The sequence below is a fragment of the Podarcis cretensis genome (assembly GCF_951804945.1).
Source record: "Podarcis cretensis genome assembly, chromosome: 15".
In the NCBI taxonomy this organism is placed as follows: domain Eukaryota; kingdom Metazoa; phylum Chordata; class Lepidosauria; order Squamata; family Lacertidae; genus Podarcis; species Podarcis cretensis.
Genome location: NC_137185.1, coordinates 7,240,672 through 7,261,991, shown reverse-complemented (window position 1 = coordinate 7,261,991; position 21,320 = coordinate 7,240,672). Strand labels below are relative to the sequence as shown.

The following is a 21,320-nucleotide window of genomic DNA, read 5'->3' as shown; positions in this document are numbered from 1 at the left end:
TGTGTGCAAACTAGCCTCCTGAACATTCACATCCATGGCTCTGCCCACTTGCCTCTGGTATCTCCCTCTGCTGACAAATGGCCCCCAGTAAGTAGTCCAGGAGGGAATATGGCCCTTGCACTGCTAAGGGTGCCTGTTCAGGGCCACGGGGCTGCTGCTAGGCCAGGAGCATCCCAAACCCTGAGATTTCAGGGCCCCAACCTGAAACCCAGTGGCAGTCCCTGGTGATGTCACGGAGGTGGGCCCTGGAGATGGAGGTTAATTGGGAGAGGGGAGCAGAGAAGGGCAGTGTCTGTGCTAACAATTTGCAGCCAGTTGCTGCCGGGCTTGAGCTTGCAAGCCTCATGCACAGTCTTCTTCATATTTCTTAATTAAATTTTGCCCACCTGGAGTCTCAAGCCCTGTGTGTGCCACTTGGAAGGGACCAAGCAAAGCTGGAGACCCTGATCTGCAGCTCTGGCAACACTAGTAGAACCCTACTTTAAGTGCTGGCTGGAAACAGAGGTGCTTTTTTCCAGTTTTCATCAGCTTTCAAGCACTATTTAGGCAGCCAGGCTTGATGCTGATTCGAAAGTACATTTAGAAACAGCTCTGCCAGCATGGGGATGAAAAGGTTCAGAGGGTGGCTTTTGAGCTTAGCAGCTTGTACTGCGCAAGTGTTGACAGCAGCAAGCAGGCTGATCTGTAGGAGGCAAGCAGAAATGCGGGCCTTTTAGCGACTTGGCTTGTGGCAGATCTGACTTCTTGTAAGCTTGACTATCTGGCATAGTAAACTGTGACTGTGATGAAGCTCCCGAAGCTCTGTCCATTTCCCGTGTGACCCATGTGCGGGTGCCTTCTGCAACCTGTTAACAACGCCATAATAGTGCATTGTGGTGGATTTATACTAGACTATCCAATCATGATTCTGCCTTCTAGGTTGTCCTCAGGCCTGTGGGGTGGGGGACAACCACTTGCCCTGGGCCTTGGAGGGCTACGCTGGTTGGGGCATCTTGGCAAGACTTCTGTCGTGCTAAGAAGAAGCCCCTGCTCCCCGGGCCTCAGACAAGCTCTTCCTGGGCCTGGATGTCCTGTGATGCTTCCCTTATGTGACTGCAGTACTGGCATTGGGAGAGGTAGGCCACAATGAAAGTGGAACCACCCCCCATTTCACGGGATACTTGGTACGGGATACTTGTGGTTTGGAAAGCTGCAGGATTTCAGCAAGAAGCGATGGGGGCATGTACCAATTTGAAACAAAGGCTGTATATCTGCCTCAAAACTTTTGTAGGCACAAATGGGATTGAGAGGGTGATCGCGTGTAACTGCAATGATTCCATCCTGATCACAAATAATAATGAATGCACGGTAAAAAGGATGCCGAGAGTCACCCTTATATATTGCTGGGGCATTTTGTGGTATTGCTTAATTCTTTTCAAATACTTTGCCAAGGAGGATTAATCTGGATGTTCCAGATTAATTTTAAGGATCCAGACCAAAAAACCCTGATGTTGAGCAGGTAAGGGAGAAAAAGAACAGGACACCTTAGTTGTCCAAATTATTTTATTTGTGGCGGATTGTCCGGTTAATATTCTTCCCCCCAACCCCCAAATCAAACATTAGTTGTAAGTTCCCCAAAAAGGGATGGAAAACCTTTCTGGATAAATCTTTCAAAAACTTTTAAAATAAAATTTCAAGGGCATAGTATTTCTCTGGGGTCGGATGTTGACCATGTAATTTTTTTTTTTTTTTAACCCAACATAGAGTAATCTTTCCTCTGGAAAAAGGAAAGGTCCACTCTTCTCCTGATGAGGCTTTTTTTTTGGCCAACAAGCTGGTGTAACAAGGGAGGGATACAGGAGAAGAAAAAGAAGAAGCTACCGCATTCACAGACAATATTTGGGTCACGTCTTCCGACGTTTTTCGTGTGCTTGGCTTCATTTATGTATATTGTCGAACTGGGCTTGCGGTTTCGTTTTGTGGATGCTGTACATCTTCACCAAAGTAGCTGCAACATTCACTCCACGGGACGTTAGGATTAAGGCCCCCCCAGGTTATGGGGGTTGCTGGTTTAGTGCTCTGGAAATAAAAATGCTGTCTCACAAAGGAACCGAAGAAGTGGACCTCGAGGAGAGACGGTTAACTCTCTCCACCGCGACTGGTTTGAAAGACCTCGTTCTTTCTGCTCCCTGCCGACTCCCTTCAGATCCCCCAGTAAGGCACGAAGGTTCTTCTCTCCCTCATGTAAACATCTGGCATGATGCCGTACGGAGTCTGTACCATTTTAACGGTGTTCCTCCCGTACAGCTCCCGCTCATAGTCTATGAGCTGCCTCCAGAAGCCCACGTTGGGGTGGATGACCGGGCGCCTGGACTTCACCCAGTTGTAGGCCTCCAACAAGGTGACATTCTGGTATTTCATAAGGTAGGCGATGCAGAGAGTGGCCGAGCGGCTCACGCCAGCTGCGCAGTGGACAAGGGTCACGCCGTGCTTCCGTGCCACGCTCTGGATCTTGTCGGCCACGCTGTCAAAGTACAAGGAGATGGGGGCGTTTGGCATGTCAGCTACAGGCACTTTGACGTACTCAAACTCGGGGAAGTTGAAATTGGGGAGCTCGATGGTGGCGTTGACGATGCATGTGATCCCGCGGGCCAGGAGGAGCTGCCTGTTGGAGGCGACGCTTCCCTTACTGATGTACAGGAAGGGGGTGATTTGGGCAATGCCGCCCAGCGCCCCTTCGGAATACAGGCGAGGAGTCATTAGAGTTCGTGGCAAAGTGTAGTGCCTTCGGGAGGTCATGAGCAGAGTCCTAGGAGGTCCTCAGGCTTCCATTCCAGGTGCGCAAAACCCAGATTAAAATTCCTGTCTTGGCAAGGTGGCGGAGCTCTGCTTGCGTTGTTACTTCACCTGCAAAAACGCCAAGGAACAACAGCTTTACAAAAACATGTCCGTACATGCCGGAAAGCTAGGAGCTCCGAAAGGTTAAACATGGCACAGCTGCCAATGCAAGTTTTGTTGTTTTATTTCTTTGGTTTCTGCCCAGCTGTTCCTGCCCAAAGGAGCCCAGTTAAATGTGGACCATGTGTGCTGCCTCTGAGCACCTTGGAAGAACAGCAGAATAAACAGTTAAATAAAATAATGCTGATTTAGGGTAGAGGTTGCCAACCATTTCAGACCCATGGCTACATTTGCAAGCCAGAGACATTTGGCTCAATTTTGGGGTGTCCTGGTTTTTACTTTCTGAAATATAGCAACCCTATAATATATGCAAAAAAACCCAGGCCCCATAAATGAGGGCTAACAGACAAGCCTGCTTGCAAAGACCCTTGGGAAGTATAGTTTTATCGGCCTGCCTGTTGTTCACTGGACTACAACTCCCATAGTTCCTTGCTTGGGGGTGGAAAGAGCTACAACCTCTGGCCTCAGAGACTAATTTTAATGTCCTCCAGGCACCCTCAGTTTGGCTGCTTGGTTGCTGTACTGAAAATAACACCACTGCCTTTTGCCTTTTCTGCCTGGACTTTCATTATGAGGTAATGAAGCATTTACTTTGGGGGTGGGGTAACTCTAGGGTACCCCTCATGTACCTTTTTGGGGGGAGCAGATCAAGATGTGATTGGGGTGGGAGCTTTGGCAGCCCTTTAGTCAACCCCCCCCCCCAACCCCAGCCTCCATTTAACATGGCAGGTGTAGATTCCAAGGCATTGTGGGAAATTTATAAATGGCAGCTGCTAGATCCAGCAGGTCATTTTTTTTTGGGGGGGGGTGGGGGGGTCCCACAGCAGATGTCAAGCCATGTCAGGTGGACTGCCTGGACCCTCAGCAGCATCCTAGATGCTGACAAAAGGGAGAAGGCTATTTGCAAGGTTAAATTAATTGTGTGTGTAAAAGCTGCCAAATAAATAAGAGCAGCAAGGCATTGTGTTCCTCTGACGTTGTCATTTTAACACGCTTGGTTTAATAATCACCTCAGGCACAAAGCGCCTCGCTAGGCCAAAAATGAACAAAAAAACCCACCCTCATCGCAGCAAACACTGATAAATCCACTATGGTGTGTGGTTGTGTTTGCCTGACGTGTGGAATTTTAATTCGAACGCAACAAAAGAGTTGGCAGGGGAGCGTTTAAAAGGAGGTTTCTCCAGCTCCAGAGGCCTTTCAATAGACTCATTCAGGGGCAAGACCCCATTCTTCACTACCTCTCTTAATGAGCCCGGCTTCGTTAGTGCAACATGCGCATCTTTGGCTGCCCTGACTCTGAAACTTTGATCTCACTGGGCCCTCGTTTTGGCAGCCATCCTCCAATATATCAAACCGCAGTGCGAAACCTCTGGCCTGCGAGCCAAATTAGGCTTTTGACGAAGCTGTTTTGACCCTGCCATGTTTACCTGCCCTACGCCAGGTGTAATGATGCAGCTCGGCTGAAAGTAAGGTTTGCAAGCACTGTCAAGCAGCGACTCTTGCAAAAGCAGTTCCATCATGCTTTTGCAGATGCCACTGTGGCCGCTGAAAAAACTAGCAAGGTGCAGTTATTAGTGACTTGGGTTCAAATCCCCACGGAGCCGTAAAGCTGTGCTGCATCTCTTGGCCATCCCCTACCTTGTCAGGTTGTTGTGAGGAAAGAAAGAGAGGGGGGGGGGGGAGAACTACGTACATAATCCTGAGCTCCCTATAGGAAGGGCAGGATAAAATGTAATTAATAATGCCAACAGGACACCTTGAAACATATTTTTCCTCACATTCATAGTTCTTTGGAATCTCATGAGACAGTGCTGGAGGAATTAAAATAAACCAAGCTGTGGCTTTAGTGTGGGAGGCTTGGCGTTTTCTGTACCGTATTTTCTATACTTTGGTTTATTAGATTTGTTTCTCTCCCCCCCCCCCCATTGGGTGTGAATGGCGGGTGAGGATCAGGGAGTCGGGGTGGAAATGGTTGGCTTTTGCAGCTGTGATGCTGAAAAAGCAAAAAAAGGAATAAAACCTAACTGGAAACAGTTGGCTAATTAATTCACACCACAGCTTTGCACCATCCAAGCATTTTCTTTTTCAAGATTTGCTTGCTTCCAAAAACGCAGGAGGGTGGAAAGAAACAGCTCTCTCTAGTCTGGCAGGGTAAGACTGCTGCGAAGGACAGTGGGGAGAGCTATGTTCATCTGAGCCAACTTTGAGAGAAAACTCTTCCATGCATGTGTACATCAATTGTTTTCTCTGTCTTAAAAACATAAGAAGTGCCTGGCTATTTCAGGCCAATGTTTGTGCTGGTCATCATCGTTCTGCATTATACTGCATTTACTTGCTGCTTATTTTAAAAGCCTAGCACCTTATTTGCTGAAAGAGCAGAGTAAAAACATTGAGGAACAGCCTGATCATTACAGTGGATAATACAAGGTTGCTGCAGAGTTGTGATTGCTGAGCACAGGATCTGAACAAAAAGGGGCACAAACTGTGAATTGTCTTGGTCACAAAATGAACCCCCTGCATTGTTGCAAGCCTGGGCTAAGCAGGTCAGGTTGCTTTGGCCTCAGATCAAGTTGAGATGAGTGACATGCTTACCGCCAAGGTGAGAGGAGGCAAAGCCAGAGCACCGTGCTAAGCGCTTTATTTTTAAAGTCAAATTCGAGGCTTGTGTGTGTTTATTCACAGCTCAGCTTTTCCAGCTGGGAGTCAGCTTTGTTAAGAGCTTCCTTGATATTTCCCTGCCCTTTTGAAGTTTGTTCTTTCTTCCTTTTTTGAGTGGCTTTTTGCTGGTGCTTAGAGCCAAGCCACAAATTTGTTGTTAATAAATATGCGCTGGCTTCAAAGTGGGAAGACTTAAGAACCTGCTAATGGCAAATATTGGCAGTGACTCATGACCAGTGGGATTTGCAACCAAATGTTGCAGTACGGAGTGCTGCTGTTCAGGATGCCAGCCAGCCAATTGTGCCCTTTCCTGAGCTACTCCATTTCTTCCCTCCTCCCCTGCAAAACAGTCAGCTGGTTCATTTTGTGCCCAAGGAACATCCTCAATTCTCGCACTGAGTTGTTTTTGCATTTTCTCTCCCTTGGGTTTATTTTACCCTAAATATTTTTACACTTCTGCAAAGCTTGGAGTTTCCCTCTTAGGCCTTAATGGTGCTAATTTGGCTACATAAGGAAACACACTTGGAGATTTGGAGTGCGAATGAGGGCTGTATAACTCAGTAGTAGAGCATCTGTTCGCATGCTGAAGGTTTGATTTTAAATCCACAACATCTCCAGGCAGGGCTGGGAGAGGACCCTGCCTGGAACCCTAGAAAGCTGCTGCCAGTCAGTGTAGATCAATTATGGCCAAACCTGGCCCTCCAGCTGTTTTGGGACTACAACTCCCATCATCCCTGACCACTGGTCCTGTTAGCTAGGGATGATGGGAGTTGTAGTCCCAAAACATTTGGAGGGCTAAATTTGGCCATCAATGGTATAGACAATACTGAGCTAGATGGACCAATGGTATGACTCTGTAGAAGGCAGTTTCCTGTACTCCCATGTTCTGAGTTTAAAGCATACTAACAATTCTGTTTTCAGTGTTCCAAGTGCCTCAAGTTCATGATCTCAGTCATAGGAGCTTGGTGTGTTGTAATGCAAGAATGCAAGGGGCCAGCGACCCTCCAGATTATTTTGACTACAACTCCCATTATCCCTGACCACTGGCCATGCTGACTAAGGCTGATGGGAGTTGGAGTCCAACACCATCTGGAGGCCCACAGATTCCCCACCCCTGGAATTGTGGTTGAGTGTGTCAAACTAGAGTCAGGGATATGCAGGTCAAAATCCCCTCTCTGTCAAGAAGCTCATCGGGTGACCTTGCGCCAGGGACCACCTCTCAAGCCTGATCTACCTCACAGGGTTGTTGTGAGGGCAGCACGATGTATACCACCTTGAGTTCCGTGGAGAACAAGCAAGATGCAATTGTAATATACCAAAAAATAGGAATAGTTCTTACAACAAAGGCCAACCAAAAGGAGGACTGAGGGTAACAATCATGGCTTACTTAAATTCTTGAATAATCTGAGAGGCCATTATGAGAACAGACTAGGTGGGCTCCAGCATGATCATCTTATGCACTTACATTTAATTGCAGTGCAAAAATCCCACCCCCGAAGGTGTATTCGAGAGTGAGTGGGCTTATGTGCTTAGCTGTTTGTTAAATATGCTGCTTGAGGCAAAGAACTGCTTCAAGCGGCCTATGATGTCTTTGAAAATACACCCAACCGTAAAAGCCCAACTACACAAATTCCTAAAATTATCTAAAGCCCATGGAAAATGCAACATCTCATTAACTCTCTACTAAGCTCAAAGTTTAAAAGCAAGAGCATGTTTTTAAATCCTAATAATAAGAGACGGTGTTGGCCAGTTTTCAAAGGAAAGAAGTGTGTGGGGTGGGGAGAGAGTAAGGAACTGGGTGCTGTTTCTGAAAAACAGCTTCATTTGGTTCGGTGCTATGCAAGCTCGGAATGGTGGGTGGATGGGGAAGCTGAAGTTCTTAGGGTACAGCTCCTATCATCCCTGACCAAATGTTATGCAGATCTGGGGCAAACTGGGGTTAGGGATAGTCTATCAACATCTGGAGGGCCTCTGGATTCGCCATCACTACAGTGGTACCTCGGGTTAAGTACTTAATTCGTTCCGGAGGTCTGTACTTAACCTGAAACTGTTCTTAACCTGAAGCACCGCTTTAGCTAATGGGGCCTCCCGCTGCCGCCAGAGCACGATTTCTGTTCTCAACCTGAAGCACAGTTCTTAACCTGAAGCACTATTTCTGGGTTAGCGGAGTCTGTAACCTGAAGCGTATGTAACCCGAGGTACCACTGTAAAACAGTGGGAAGCATCGCAGCTCTCCATTATAGTTTTGTTTTTAAAACAACCACGTTTCTAGTTCTCAGGAATATAATTTTTTAAAAAAACAGTTTCTCTCCAGAACATTTCGCTTCTAGGCTTTTCTTTCCTCCCTGTTGTTACATTTTCTGGTTCCCCTTTCCTAGCACCCCAATGTAAAATTGTCTTTGCAAGGCCCCACGTAAAAGGGAAATCTATGGTTAACTGGATTTCCCAATGTTCTGTTTATGTGTTTTATCAAAAACACAAAATATGATGACGTCACTACCTTTTTCATCCTTTCATGGAAGCCAGGTTCCACCATGAAGTTTTCTATATGTCTTGCCCCACCGAACGGCTGCTAGTCTATTCAGTCACTGCTTACTGAACTGAACATAACTTCAAATTGCTTCAAGCATCTGAAAAGCTTCCTTTGTGACATCAGCATTTAACTCAGCCAATCACCCTAAACGTGAAAGGCTGTTGGGTGGGATTAATTCAGTGCTGGATTTAGGGCACTGCAGGTGGTTCTCCCACACAGGGCCGTGAGTCAAGGGGGCACGAAATAATAATAAAACATATTTATATGGGTACCTACTGAGAAGATCCATAAAAAGCAACTGTACCAAAAGGAATGATTGTGAAAATAAGAAAAATTGTCCCAAATTTTGTCCTCGCTTAGGGCTCCGTATTACCAAGGTCTGCTCCTGATTACTTAGATTAAGAGAGAGGATGATGGATAAAGATTAGCTTCCATTTATTTGGGCTTTCCATTTTTCCCTTTGACTCATGACTTCTAAAAAGATGTGTATGGTAAATTAATCAAGTGTAAACTACATTGTCTTTCTTTGAAGAATATACAGATATTTCAATTGAAAAACACACAGTTCCCCTATTTAGGTATTGAAGCTCTTCTTGACACGAGGTTGGGCAAACCTTGCATTGCATGTTGGATATTTGTAGCTAGAGTTGTAGGTTTTTTAAAAAATTAATATTTAGTTCTTGTGCTTACAAGCTTCCAATGAGGTAGGCAGCCTGTGATGCAGCAGGCTGCAGACAGGAGGCAGTATTTAATTACAGAATGCTCTCTGGGATTTTGTGTGTGTGTGTGTGCGTGTGTGCGTGTGTGTGTGTAATCTCCCTGCACATAGACAACTAACTTGCCAAGGTGAAGCCCTTCACCCTGACATGCTAGCTTTCCATAGGCAGAGAATCTTGATTTTGTTTGGTGGAATATTCAGCTATATTCAGCCATCACAATTAGGTCTGAAGTGGTGTGACATACATAAAGTTGCCACCTCCCTGGATGATCTCTAAGGACTAGACCAAGTTGTATCTCTGCTCGGTAAACCAGAATCTAAAACGGATTCTAAACTGGATCCTGAGCCATTTCTCCCACCACCTGTGGGCCATGTTGACAAGTGGGCTGGGCCGCCCACCTGTCAATCACTTGATATAACCACGACAGCCAATCAGGCTTTCTGTAAGCACCAACCAGTTGTGTTTACATCATATATATGGCATCAGATGTGGGACAGAGGAATGTGGTTTGGGGAAAACAGCCCCACAAGCCTAATCCGGCCAGATGTTCTGACCACCAGTAACCTGAATGGATGGCTCTAGTTCATCCCCAAGGCATGGCGGGTGGGTATTGATAGATATGAACTGAGGCCCAGGGCCCAGCGTCTGTATGGAAGCCTTAGAGATCTGTCGCAGGCACAGCATTCTGTGTACTGGGCCAGTCTGGATTGATGGGTCCAATTCTGCCCAAGGCAGGCCAATACATTCAAAGACTGTAGTAATAAGCCTCCAGAGTAAAAATGGTTAGAAACATAAAGCAAACCCCCCTCTGACATCATTACCCTCCTGCTGCTAAATACCAATTAAAGTGACAAGATCTGATACTGCTTGTTTTATTCCATCTCTTTTTGTCCTCCCTAATGACTCTGCAAGACATCTTCCTATTACCCCTTAATTTTTATTTTTTTATGGCAGTGTTTTTACACCAGCCTGCCTGGCAAAAAGGAACCTCAGCACTAAGCAGAGAGCTTTTTTGGGGAGGGGCAGCGTTTCCAGGGTGTACATTGCATGCCTCCCTGCATGAACTGAGAGGCTGCTCTAGCATGTGATCCTCTACGGTTGCACATTGCAAGCTGGGATGGTTCTGGGCAGTGTGGCATAGTGGTTAGAGCACTGGACCAGGCCCAGGTTGATAGGCGCATAAGGGGAGCTGTGCTAGTTCAGGCCCACGGCCCGTCTAGTCCAGCATCCTGTTCTCACAGAGGGCAAGCAAGATGCCCCTATGGGAATCCTGCAAACAGGATCAGAGTGCAACAACCCTCTTTCCCCACTTGCGTTCCCAGCATATTGCAGCGGAAGGAAAACATAGCCATCAATGTTAGTTAGTAAGGTTACCAGACATCCCTGTTTCCCAGGGACAGTCCCCGGATTTACAAATCAGTCCCCTGACAAAATCCTATCATGCCTATTGAAATTGAAAAGTGTCCCTGGATTCATTGGGGAAAAAAAATCTGGTAACCTTAGTAGTCGCTTGATATAGGCTCATCTTCCATGACGCTCCATTCCCCACGCGGGCTGGGCAATATCTGGTTTTCAACATTGCAATATATCACCAGCGAAACATTGCGATACACTGATACATGTCTGAAATAAGGATAGGGCTATGTAGAGGCATTGGCTAGCTTCATGGTTTCCCCCACATTGTGAGTTTTGCATAGCACACTCATCATGATTCGCAATACAGTGCCAGGTCAAAAATTATGAAACCTATACCACCACCACCAATAAATAAATAAATAAAATAATTCATTAATTATACCCCGCACCATATGGACTTCAAACCTGTTTTGGACGATATGTTGCCCAGCCCTACTCCCCACTCGGCTGGTCAGCCCTTTTATTCTGCTCAGACGATTCTGATCCTTTGCTCTTTTTTTCAGAGCTAAGGGAGAAGCAAGACTTGCCTTATCTGCCTTGCTTTGTCACTGCAAAGGGAAGGGGCAAATGCCAATCTTTTCTAAGATTATGGGTTTTCAGTGTCCTACGGGGGCCCAGGCAGGGACAAAGCATCCTCTTGGATCTGGTGCAGGAGCCTGGGGCAAGCGATACTGAAGCCTGCTCTTGAACTCAGAGGCGCAACTAGAACAAGGGCAGCTGCGTCTTTGATTGCCATGGTGTGTCCAAAAAGATACGCCAGGACTTCACCTGCTGCCTGGCAGGGCACCACTCTCTTTTGGGTTTTTGTTGTTGTTTTTAAATCCCTGTGAACGTCACTCATTTTAATTTCTTCAGAGATTAAACCTCAAAGCAGCAGTACTCGTTAAACGAGCCCTTGCAAAAATCACTATATCAAAATGGATTATGTGGCTGGCTACTTCATTGAGTTGAGGGAGCCTTGTCGAGCTCAGGGAGGAAGAAATATAGGGGTGGGGGCAGACAACGGCTCAGTTATTATCTTGGTGTCTCAGTATTTCACCTTTTTACTTGTGTCTAAGTCAGGCATCCCCAAACTCGGCCCTCCAGATGTTTTGGGACTACAATTCCCATCACCCCTGACCACTGGTCCTGTTAGTTAGGGATGATGGGACTTGTAGTCCCAAAACATCTGGAGGGCCGAGTTTGGGGGTGCCTGGTCTAAGTTATCAGCATTTAAACCCGTTAGGTTAACAAAAAATGATAAAAATGCTCAGAGAACGCCTGTGTGCATTGTGCATTTAAAGTCCACTGCCCCAAATCCTTGGACCTGTAACTCACTCCTCACAAATCTACAAGTCCTAGCACCCTAGCAAACTACAATTCTCAATATTCTTGGGCTGGAGGGGGCAGGAATGTGCTTATATGTGCTTATATTGTTTATTTTTAAATGCCATTTTAATCAAACACTATGGGCAGCTTCCACCTAAATTTAGACTCGGGGCAGATCCACTGAAATCAATGGACTCAAGCCATTTCCGAGTCCACGAGTCTGGACCCAGTCTAGTGATTTGAACCCCGGTACTCTGGGCCAGCCAGTGTCAAAATGAATGATGCCCTTTCTGTTAGCAAGGCCAGAGGAGGAAGGCCATCACCAGCCAATTATTTTTATAGAGTGTTTTATACATGGCTGCAAATCACAGTGCAGTGGCGGGGGAGCGGGGAAATGCAGCCAAGGTTCTCCCCGCTCGTGGTCGGCCAGGGCGCTTCTGCTGCTCTGTAGATAATTCTCTGCAGGCTTCATAAACTCATCTGGACAGTCACTTAGCAGAACTAACAGCAAATGAGTTCCAATTTCCCCACTGAATAGAAGCTCTCAGCCTTAAAAAAATGATTGTGTTTCTTTTTTTAAAAAAGGAACCACATTTACCAACAAAGCTCAAGCCCTTTAATAAGAAAAAAGTAAGGGGACTGGCTTTTTTTTGAGGGGGGGGGGGAGTCCAATGTTTCTACCACATGTGGACTTGAAGGATTTCTGAAGCTTCTAGTGCCTTTTTATTGCACTGAAAAATAATAATTGCAAGTGGCTGTCATCATATTATAAGGGCTGGTGCCTGTTATTATATAAGGCCCACCTAGTCCAGCATCCTGTTCTCGCAGCAGACAACCAGATGCCACTTTTGGAAAGCTCACAAGCATTACCCAAGTACAGTAGTCATAGAATCATAGAATTGTAGAGTTGGAAGGAACCCTGAGGGTCATCTAGTCCAACCCCCTGCAACACAGGAATCTCTATCCTTTCCTCATCATCTTCCCTATCAGCTGGAGATGGGGGACAAATTTGATTCAGTTTGCATTTAAAAGCAAACTGAACGAATCCACACTTTCTGGAAGAAATGAATTGAAACACAGTTGTCCTTTGAAATTTGCTCTTCTCTGAATTTTGCAGGGCCATTCATCAGCCAAGTAACGTGTACAGAATTGCACATACAGTGGTACCTCGGGTTACATACGCTTCAGGTTACAGACTCCGCTAACCCAGAAATAGTACCTCAGTTTAAGAACTTGGCTTCAGAATGAGAACAGAAATTGTGCTCCAGTGGCATGGCGGCAGCAGGAGGCCCCATTGCTAAAGTGGTGCTTCATGTTAAGAACAGTTTCAGGTTAAGAACGGACCTCCAGAACAAATTAAGTACTTAACCTGAGGTACCACTGTACTGGAGTGAACTGTACGTAGACTTGGCCATTATTATTGTGGTAGTTCCCAAACTTTTTCACCCATGGACCACTTGAAAATTGTTCTTGTTAATGATGATGATTAAATTTATTACCTGCCCTTCAACAGCAGGTCCCAGGATGGTTTACGACAGTTTAGAATTCACAACGGTTAAAACCAATTACAGGTGTCAAAGGCCAAGATGGTCTTATGGACCACTTAATGATTTTTCAACCTCTTGTAGCAATTGCCATTCGCTGGTGCTAGATGCTGTATCATTTGTCTTTGTATTTTTATTGCTTATTTTATTTTGTATTGTACTCTATTCTTTTAGACCTCTCATTCCATAGAACTCAAATCATAATACAATAAATTATAACCTAAGAAATAAAAGAAGCACGAAGAAGACAATTGAAAAATCAATATAAACTCATAATGCGGATATGCCACGGACCACTTGAATGACGGTCAGGGACCGCAGATTGGGAACCCCCAAGTATTGGGGAAAAGAACATTTAAAAATGCATTACAATTGCGAAAATGGGTATATTAGGAGAAAAAGTCTCTGAAATGCTTATGCATTTTCATGAGGATTTAAACCCCTCCCTACAAACTGATTTGCGGACATGGAGAACTGGAGACTGGAGAAAGTGAGAGAAACCAAACTGACACATTTGCACATCCCTAATAGCCATTGATGGTTTTATCTGCCAGGGAACTGTCCAATCTTTTTAGAAGCCATCTAAATTGGTGGCCATCTTAATGAGATCTTCACAAGTGGAGAGGTTTCACATGAGAGAGTTAGTTCCAAGTGGGCCTGAGCCTTTGACATGTCTACTGTGAAGGCTTTCTTCCTCCATGTTTTGCTAACAGTCATTCATGTGTCTTTGAGCTTGGAGTTAGGCCTCCAGGTCAGAAGGGCTCAGCTTCCTGTCGACCTCAAGGCCAACTTCTCCCTCTCAGTTTCCTCATTTAAACTACCAGCCCCAGCACAAATGCAAAATCCATCTTCTTCAAAACACACTTGTTAATCATGACCATCTCTCTAATTACATATTAGAGGGGGGCCCCCATTTCCCTTAGACATTCCCCAAAGTTAAAAGGCTGGCCTTGAAGAGGAAATAAAGCAGTTCCTTAAGTAAAGGAGGCCAGAAGTACTAAAGGATTTTAAGCCACTAAGCCTCCTTTCTCCTTGACTGTTGAGGCAAAGAAGATAAGGATATGAAAGGAGTGGGTAAACTGAGCTGCCTAGGAGACTTTGCCGAGAATATGGCCAATTTTGTGTATGTATATACAATTTTTTGTTAGGGTGCTGGCAGAGGCAAGGAACCAGTGGCTTTCCAGATGTTGGTGTACTATAACTCCTATCATCCATGAGTTCTGAATATGCTGGCTGGGGCTGATGGGATCTGGAGTCCAGTAACATTTGGAGGGCCACAAGTTTCCTCACACCGGCTGCGTGGTCTCTCCTTTTTGGGCAGGAATGGGAAGATTGTGGCTCCACAGTTGTTGGGACTCCAGTTGTCATCAGCATTCGCCTGCATGACCATGGATGATGGGAATTGTAGTCTAGCAATATCTGGAGGGTGACAGGCTCCTCCCCTTAAAAAGAAGCAAAATAAAAAAATACACCCCCGCATACCCTCAAACCCACCACTGCTTGTCTGCAGGCAACCCATTTTTAAAGGAACTCTTACTGCAAATGAAGATGGTTTTATTTATGATGCAGATCCCAAGGTAGAGCGAGCTGCAGATTTGTAGCAATTTTCTTCAGCAAGTGCTAGGCAGGACAAGGCCATGAATTTGCAATTTAAACGTAGTGCCTTTGACTTGCTCTTGTTTTTGGTGGTGTTAATGGAGTGTGCTTTAGGCTCGGTTTATGTGCCTGGGTGTCCTGGGTGTTAAGAACCAGACACCATGAGTATACACAGATTGCCGCCAAGGGATATATATATATATATATATATATATATATATATATATACACAGCTTGAGATGAAGGGGCTTGGAAATACATGCCAAAGCAATGTCCAAATGCCACTCGTGGGAGTTGCAGTCGATGTAGGGATTATTAATAAAGGCTGGGACAAGGCAATAGAATCAGCTTTCTTTCTCCATCTAAAGCAAAGGCCTGGACTGAGTTTCTGATAAAAAGTAAAACTTACTATATAATCAGGGTATCTAACGGGGGGTGGGGAGCTGTAGCCCTCCAGATGTTGCTGAACTGCAACACCCATAATCCCTGGGCGCTGGCTATGTTGTTTGGGGGGGGGGTGATGGGAGTTGTAGTTCAGCAACACCTGGAGGGCCAGAGGTTTCCCACTCCTGGTATATACGGTATGATATGTATGGTATATCCTGGACAGGGCTGGTTACACAGATTGACATCACCTTGGACCATTGTGCCTACAGCCTTCCCAGTGTTGTTGGACTAAAACTTCAGTCATCACTGGCCTTGCTGGCCAGGGGTGCTGATGGGAGTCCAACAGGGCACCAGGTTGGGGTAAGGCTGGCCTAGACCATCTTTCATGGGAGCTGGTGCTGGTGCAAGCTGAAGACTGCTGCCTCAGCAATAAAACTGCTAGCACATTTGCAAAGCTAAGCAGGGTCCAGTAAGGTTTCAAATTGGATGGGAGACCACATGTTGAGCTTCCTGCATTGCATGGGGTTGGACTAGATGACCCTCAGGGATCCCTTCCAGCTCTGCAATTCTACAATTATATGAATGCGGAGACTTGGAACTTGTTCTCTTTCCTGGGTGTATCTCATTTCAGGTTGTGGCCTGTTTTATCTGCCTCTTAGGAGTTAGTGGGAGGCATTCGAGAAGCTACTGAGCCACATGTTGGGAGGCATACTACTGCAGATTTGTTTTGGGAAGGCTGAAGTTCCTAGGAAGCTTAGGCAGGGTTCCTTAAGAGCAGGGGTTGGGAAACTGCAGATCCGGGAGCCTAACAAGAACCTTTTGTTTAAAAAAGGATGGTTGCTGGGAGTTCACCGACAGCTCTCTGGTAAAATGAGAATCAAATACAATGAGAGCTAGGGTAAAATGAAGGTTTTCATTAAAACAGCTTTGCATCTGCCACAAGGAAATGAAAAGAGTTTCTGTTGCTCTGTTGATCCCACAGAATGAGAAAAGTGAATGTATTTTTAAAGGCAAAGGTAAAGGACCCCTGACAGTTAAGTCCAGTCGCGAACGACTCTGGGGTTACGGCGCTCATTTCGCTTTACTGGCCGAGGGAGCCAACGTTTGTCCACAGACAGTTTTTCCGGGTCATGTGGCCAGCATGACTAAGCTGCTTCTGGCGAAATCAGAGCAGCGCACGGAAATGCCGTTTACCTTCCCACCGGAGCGGTATCTGTTTATCTACTTGCACTTTGACGTGCTTTCGAACTGCTAGGTTGGCAGGAGCTGAGACTGAGCAACGGGAGGTCACCCCGTTGCGGAGATTTGAACCGCCGACTTTCCAATAGGACCATAGTCTTTAAAATACTGAGATCTAGCTGCTTAGAACACTAATTTAGCCTTAACTATTCAATGTACTTTTCATAGCTAGAGTGATGGTTTCCTAGAAGCATATGTTTTACTTTGAACATTTGTATGCCACTGGTTAGCTAGGAACTCTCTAAATTAGGAATCGCTTGAGGTTGGAAAGACTAGATACCTGCTTTTAAAAAAAGTTATGTTTCTTGCTATTTTAGAGAAATTGACATTCAATATTCAAGAGGCTAAGGGTGACTGATCTTTCCAATTTCACCTCTGTTTGGGGGTTATTTATTAAATATATGTCACATGGGTGGCAATTCCCTTTGAAATATGATTTCATTTGGCGGCATCTATAAACAGGCATGAATGTTTTCTTGTTTCCTATTTCCCCCAGTGTAGAACGTAAGTTGTGTTTTTATACCGCGTTTATAATTTTATAATGGTAACCATTTTATTCACTCCTGGTATGTTATTTTTCTTTTGACTCTATTATCAAAAGCTACATGTATTGAATTGATATAGTTTTGCTGTTTGCTTTTCTCTTTGTATGTATTATCTGTTTTCTTCTCCTGGAAGTTGCCAGTCTATGACCCCCATCACCCTTCGGACTGTGGAACATGGTCTTGTGGGTATAAAACAAAGATATCCACTGAGTTGGGGGACCAAACCTTCCACACCTAAGTAGATGCTTAGGAGTAGGGTTGCCATATTTCAGAAAGTGACAATCCAGACACAAAAGTTGGGGTTTTTTGCCCAGAGTTGTTGAGCTTTTATTGGGAAATCTCCCCCCCCCCAAAAAAAAAGGTTTCTATTTGTAATGAAAATCGCCAAAAACTACATTACCGGCTACCATACACCCAGATTTTCCTAGACATTTCAGCGATTTCCCAGACGCTGTTTACGAGGACTGAATACTGGCTATGTCCAGGAAATTACGGGCGTATGTCAACCCTGCTTAGGAGCTACACAATTATTTGCTTAACAGTCCGGCACCACACAACACCACTTAGCTCAGTTGGCTAGACTGCAAGGGTCAGCAAACTTTTTCAGCAGGGGGCCAGTCCACTGTCCCTCAGACCTTGTGGGGGGCTGGACTATATTTTGAAGGGGGGGGGGGGAAATGAACGAATTCCTATGCCCCACAAATAACCCAGAGATGCATTTTAAATAAAAGCACACATTCTAATGTAAAAACACTGATTCCCAGACCATCCAGATTGAGAAGGCGATTGGGCTGGATCTGGCCCCCGGGCCTTAGTTTGCCTACTCATGGGCTAAACTAGTGTGGTGCTGATAACACCAAGGTTGCAGGTTCGATCCTTGCATTGCAAGGGGTTCCATAATCCTATGTGCAAAGTTAATACATTTCCCCTGCACCTCTGATGAGTTGCCTGGTCTTAAATAGGTACAGCAGGCGTGGGGGGACCTGCAGTCCTTTGCATGTCATTGGACTACATCTCCCATCAACCCCAGCCAGCACGGCCAATGGTCAGGGATTGTGGGAGTTGTAGGCCATCAGTATTGACCTGCTATTCAAACCTCTGACTGGCATACACACCGTACATTTAAAGCACACGTCTCTCCCCAAAGAATCCTGGGAACTATAGTTTGTTAAGGGTGCTGGGATTTGTAGTGCCGCAGGGGTAAACTACAATTCCCAGGATTATTTGGGGGAAGCAACATACTTTAAATTTATGGTGTGTAGTATTTGCACCTCCCGCCTCCATATAAACACACGATTAGAGAGTGGAGTGCATCAAAAGCCAACAGCTCCTGGAACAAAGAAACTCTATGGGTTGTACGTTGGCCAAGAACTCCCCCTATTCCTCCCTGTTGGCTGGGGCTGATGGGAGTTCAGCAATATCTGTAGGGCCACAGGCTCCCCATCCCTAGTATGAGACAATAGAGCGTTTTGTGTTTATTATGATTTGAATCCGAGAGATGGGAATTCAAATCCCACCTCAGACCTAGGTCACATCCAAACCATACAATTTAAGCACATTTATGTTAACAGCCATGGCTTCCCCTCCTCAAAGAATCCTGGGGACTGTAGTTTATTCCCCACAGAACTACAGTTCCCAGCACCCATCACAAACAATATTTCCCAAGATATTTTTTGTGGAAGGGGGGAGCCATGACTGATAAAGTGGTATAAAGTGCTTTAAATGTAGAGAGTGGATGCGACCCCAACCTCATTGGGTGGCTCTATGCCTCACTTTCCCCTTCTGTAAAACAGGAATATTTATCTCCACCTCCAGAGGGTGGCTGTGAAGGAGAACCGCATTGTTTTGGTTTTAAAACAGCTCCCCCATCGAAATAATAAATTGTGTATTAAAAAAATGGGGGGGGGGGAGGTGTTTGTGTGTGATGGGATCTCTGCCTGTGTGTGATGGGATCTCTACCCAACATTAAAAAGCTGGCCAGCACAATGTGGCCTGGTGAATACAAAACAAAAACCCTCCTTTGGAAAGTTCTGAATGAGCAGCGGATAATGAAAAGGATCTGTAACCGTTTAAATCAATAATTAACAACAGATCATTCTGACCAGCTGTCCTCTGCAAAAACGTCGGAGGGATTTTTGCAGGAGCAGAGGAGGGAATGCAAGCCTCGAAGATGCCTGTTTTTAAAAAAGAACAGGGCAATTTGTCGTTGTTGTTTTAGTTTTCTCCTTCTTTTCCACCAGAGTGGATGAAACTAGATATCTGGCCAATTCTTCGCTTGCTCCCCCCCCCCCCCCCCACAACAACTACACAATACCAAGAACGAACGCAACACTCTCCAGTATCACTAACACCAGGTAAGAGACTTAGAGGCACCATACCAAAATACGCTCGAAGAAACCTCTTGGCAAATAGGCTGGGGTGGAGGGTGGGACCTTCTCTAGGGAAGCGTCAGAGCATCAGAGACAGAGCACCTGCGTCGCATGCAGAAAGTCTCAGGTTCCATCCTCAGCACCTTCAGGTAGGGCTAGGAGAAACCCCTTGCGGGGGGGGGGGTCTGCTGCTGCCAGCCAGTGTAGGCATGCTGAACTAGGTGCACCAGTGCTCCGGCTCTGTGCAAAGCAGCTTTCTATAGCCTGCTCTTGAAACAGATTGCTGTGGGTGGAATATCCAGCAGTTTAAATGAACAGAAAAGTACGTCCAGCGTGTCCCTCCCCACCCGCAACTCAGCATCAGTGTAGACGTTCTTTGGGAGTAAATAGCCACAAGTGCGATCTTGGAGCATAAACGCCCATGCACCTACCACTCTTGCACTTGAGAAGCCTAGCTCATCGTGCCCCAAATCCACAAGTCATCTCTCTCTCTCTCTGGATCCCGTTTCACGATTCGCTCCCCAAACCGGCAGCCCCCAGACTCAGTGGGTGGCCGGCGTTTTCCTCCCAAGCGCATCACTTCTGGAACAGCCTTCCCCAAAAGCACCTTGCAAACCTGCCTAGAGTTGGCGAGACGAGTTGCTTTCTCCCTCTTTGCCTTTGTTTCTCTGCCCTCTCCCCTCGCCTTTAGGAGAGGCATCGCTTTCAAGCTTCCTTCTCCTCCACCTGTCCACCATCCAAGGGCTTACGCTTTGGGGCAGCTTACCTGGTCCGCAGAAGCTTCGCAAGCCGAAAGGTATCCCTCCTGTCTGCTCTCACCAGAACAGCTGAGAAGCAGGCTGGCTCAGCCTTGCTTATGAATGGGAGGATGGGGCTCTGGTCTTTGCGCTTACTGTGCGCTGGGGAATGTGGGGAGGTGCGGAGCCTAGCTGCTGACAGCTGATCTCCAAGCTCCGCCTTCCCAGCTGTGTGTGTGTGTGTGTGTGTGTGTGTGTGTGTGTGTGTCTGGTGGTGCACAGGGTTACTAAGAGACGGCTATACCAGGCAGACAGCAAGAGCCTATAATAAGCAAGATGAGTCAAAGCTTCTCCGGCTGTTTTTCTGTCCTTTTTAAAAAAATTTAAAGGCACCGGCCTGTGAAATAGGGAAGGCTCTTTTTAAAAACGTGACCTGGGTCCTTAAGGGGGCTTTATTTGAGATAATGTCTTAAGCCCCAGCACATGTTTTGCAATGTGCCCCCCCCCCCTGTTCTGCCCGCCCGAAGGGCCTTTCGACCTTTCAGTGGAGGCGAACAAATAAATGAATGAAAATCAATGAATTGCTCAGGGCCTGGGACGAATGAAGCCGTGATGAAGCAGGGCTTGGAGGAGGAGGGGCATCTGTGGCCCTTCAGATCAGCCAATAACAGGCCAATGGTCAGAGATGAGGGGAGTTGTAGTCCGTCAGTACCTGGGCTGGGACCACAGGTCTCCCACTCGTTTAATAAAAGAGTGAAGTGTTTGGTGGATTTTCCCTAAGCCCAGGAGGGGATAGGGGCAAAGTTTCAGCTGTTGATTCCTGCTGCTCAGTGCAACCTCATTTTTTTGCCTGGGGCGGCAGATACATAAATCATTATCAAGAGACAATGATTTAAACTATGGAAGTGGGACCTGCAATAGAATGTTGCAGCGTGGAGTGCCCCTTTTGGGGATTGCTGGTGAGCCATGCCCCTTTTCACCAGATTCCATCCCACCCCATCCTGAAGTCAGCCAGCATTCTGTGCTCGCTGATCATGAGCGACTGGGGAGGCAGGTTGCCTCTCCCGCAGATAGTTTCTACTTCTGCAAACTTTGGGGTTCGCCTGAGCCTGTTGATAAGACTGTCAGAAGAGCCTGTGTGCTGGATCAGGCCATGGGCCTATCCAGTCCAGCATCCTGTTCTCACAGTGGCCAATCTAACACCCCAGTTCCAATCTAACTGCTGAACTATAACTCCTATCAGGCCGAGAAAGCATGGCCAATGGCCAGGGATGGTGAAATTGTAGTTCAGCAACATCTGGAGGGCCAGAGGTTCCCAAACCTATTCTAACC

At 46.2% G+C, this 21,320-nt stretch overlaps 1 protein-coding gene and 1 long non-coding RNA gene across 4 annotated transcripts in view; one reads left to right on the top strand and one right to left on the bottom strand.

The window, feature by feature from the left end:
* Positions 1-1,528: 1,528 nt before the first annotated feature.
* DUSP14 (dual specificity phosphatase 14) lies at positions 1,529-20,173 on the bottom strand. 3 transcript variants are annotated; one of them, XM_079955905.1, is made up of 2 exons: positions 20,018-20,173; positions 1,529-2,886 (listed from the first exon to the last, which is right to left on the bottom strand). In XM_079955905.1, the coding sequence occupies exon 2, from the start codon at positions 2,776-2,778 to the stop codon at positions 2,182-2,184; it is 597 nt and encodes a 198-aa protein (XP_079812031.1). In that variant the 5' UTR covers positions 2,779-2,886; positions 20,018-20,173; the 3' UTR covers positions 1,529-2,181. The 3 variants fall into 3 exon arrangements, with proteins under 3 accessions (XP_079812031.1, XP_079812032.1, XP_079812033.1); XM_079955906.1 differs by lacking the exon at positions 20,018-20,173 and adding an exon at positions 8,096-8,242; XM_079955907.1 differs by lacking the exon at positions 20,018-20,173 and adding an exon at positions 3,567-4,835.
* The window catches only part of LOC307204358, a 49,842-nt gene continuing 31,415 nt past the window's right edge, over positions 2,894-21,320 (top strand). The window contains exon 1 of the long non-coding RNA XR_013833634.1: positions 2,894-3,512. This is a non-coding gene — a long non-coding RNA (uncharacterized lncRNA). The remainder of the gene's footprint in view (positions 3,513-21,320) is intronic.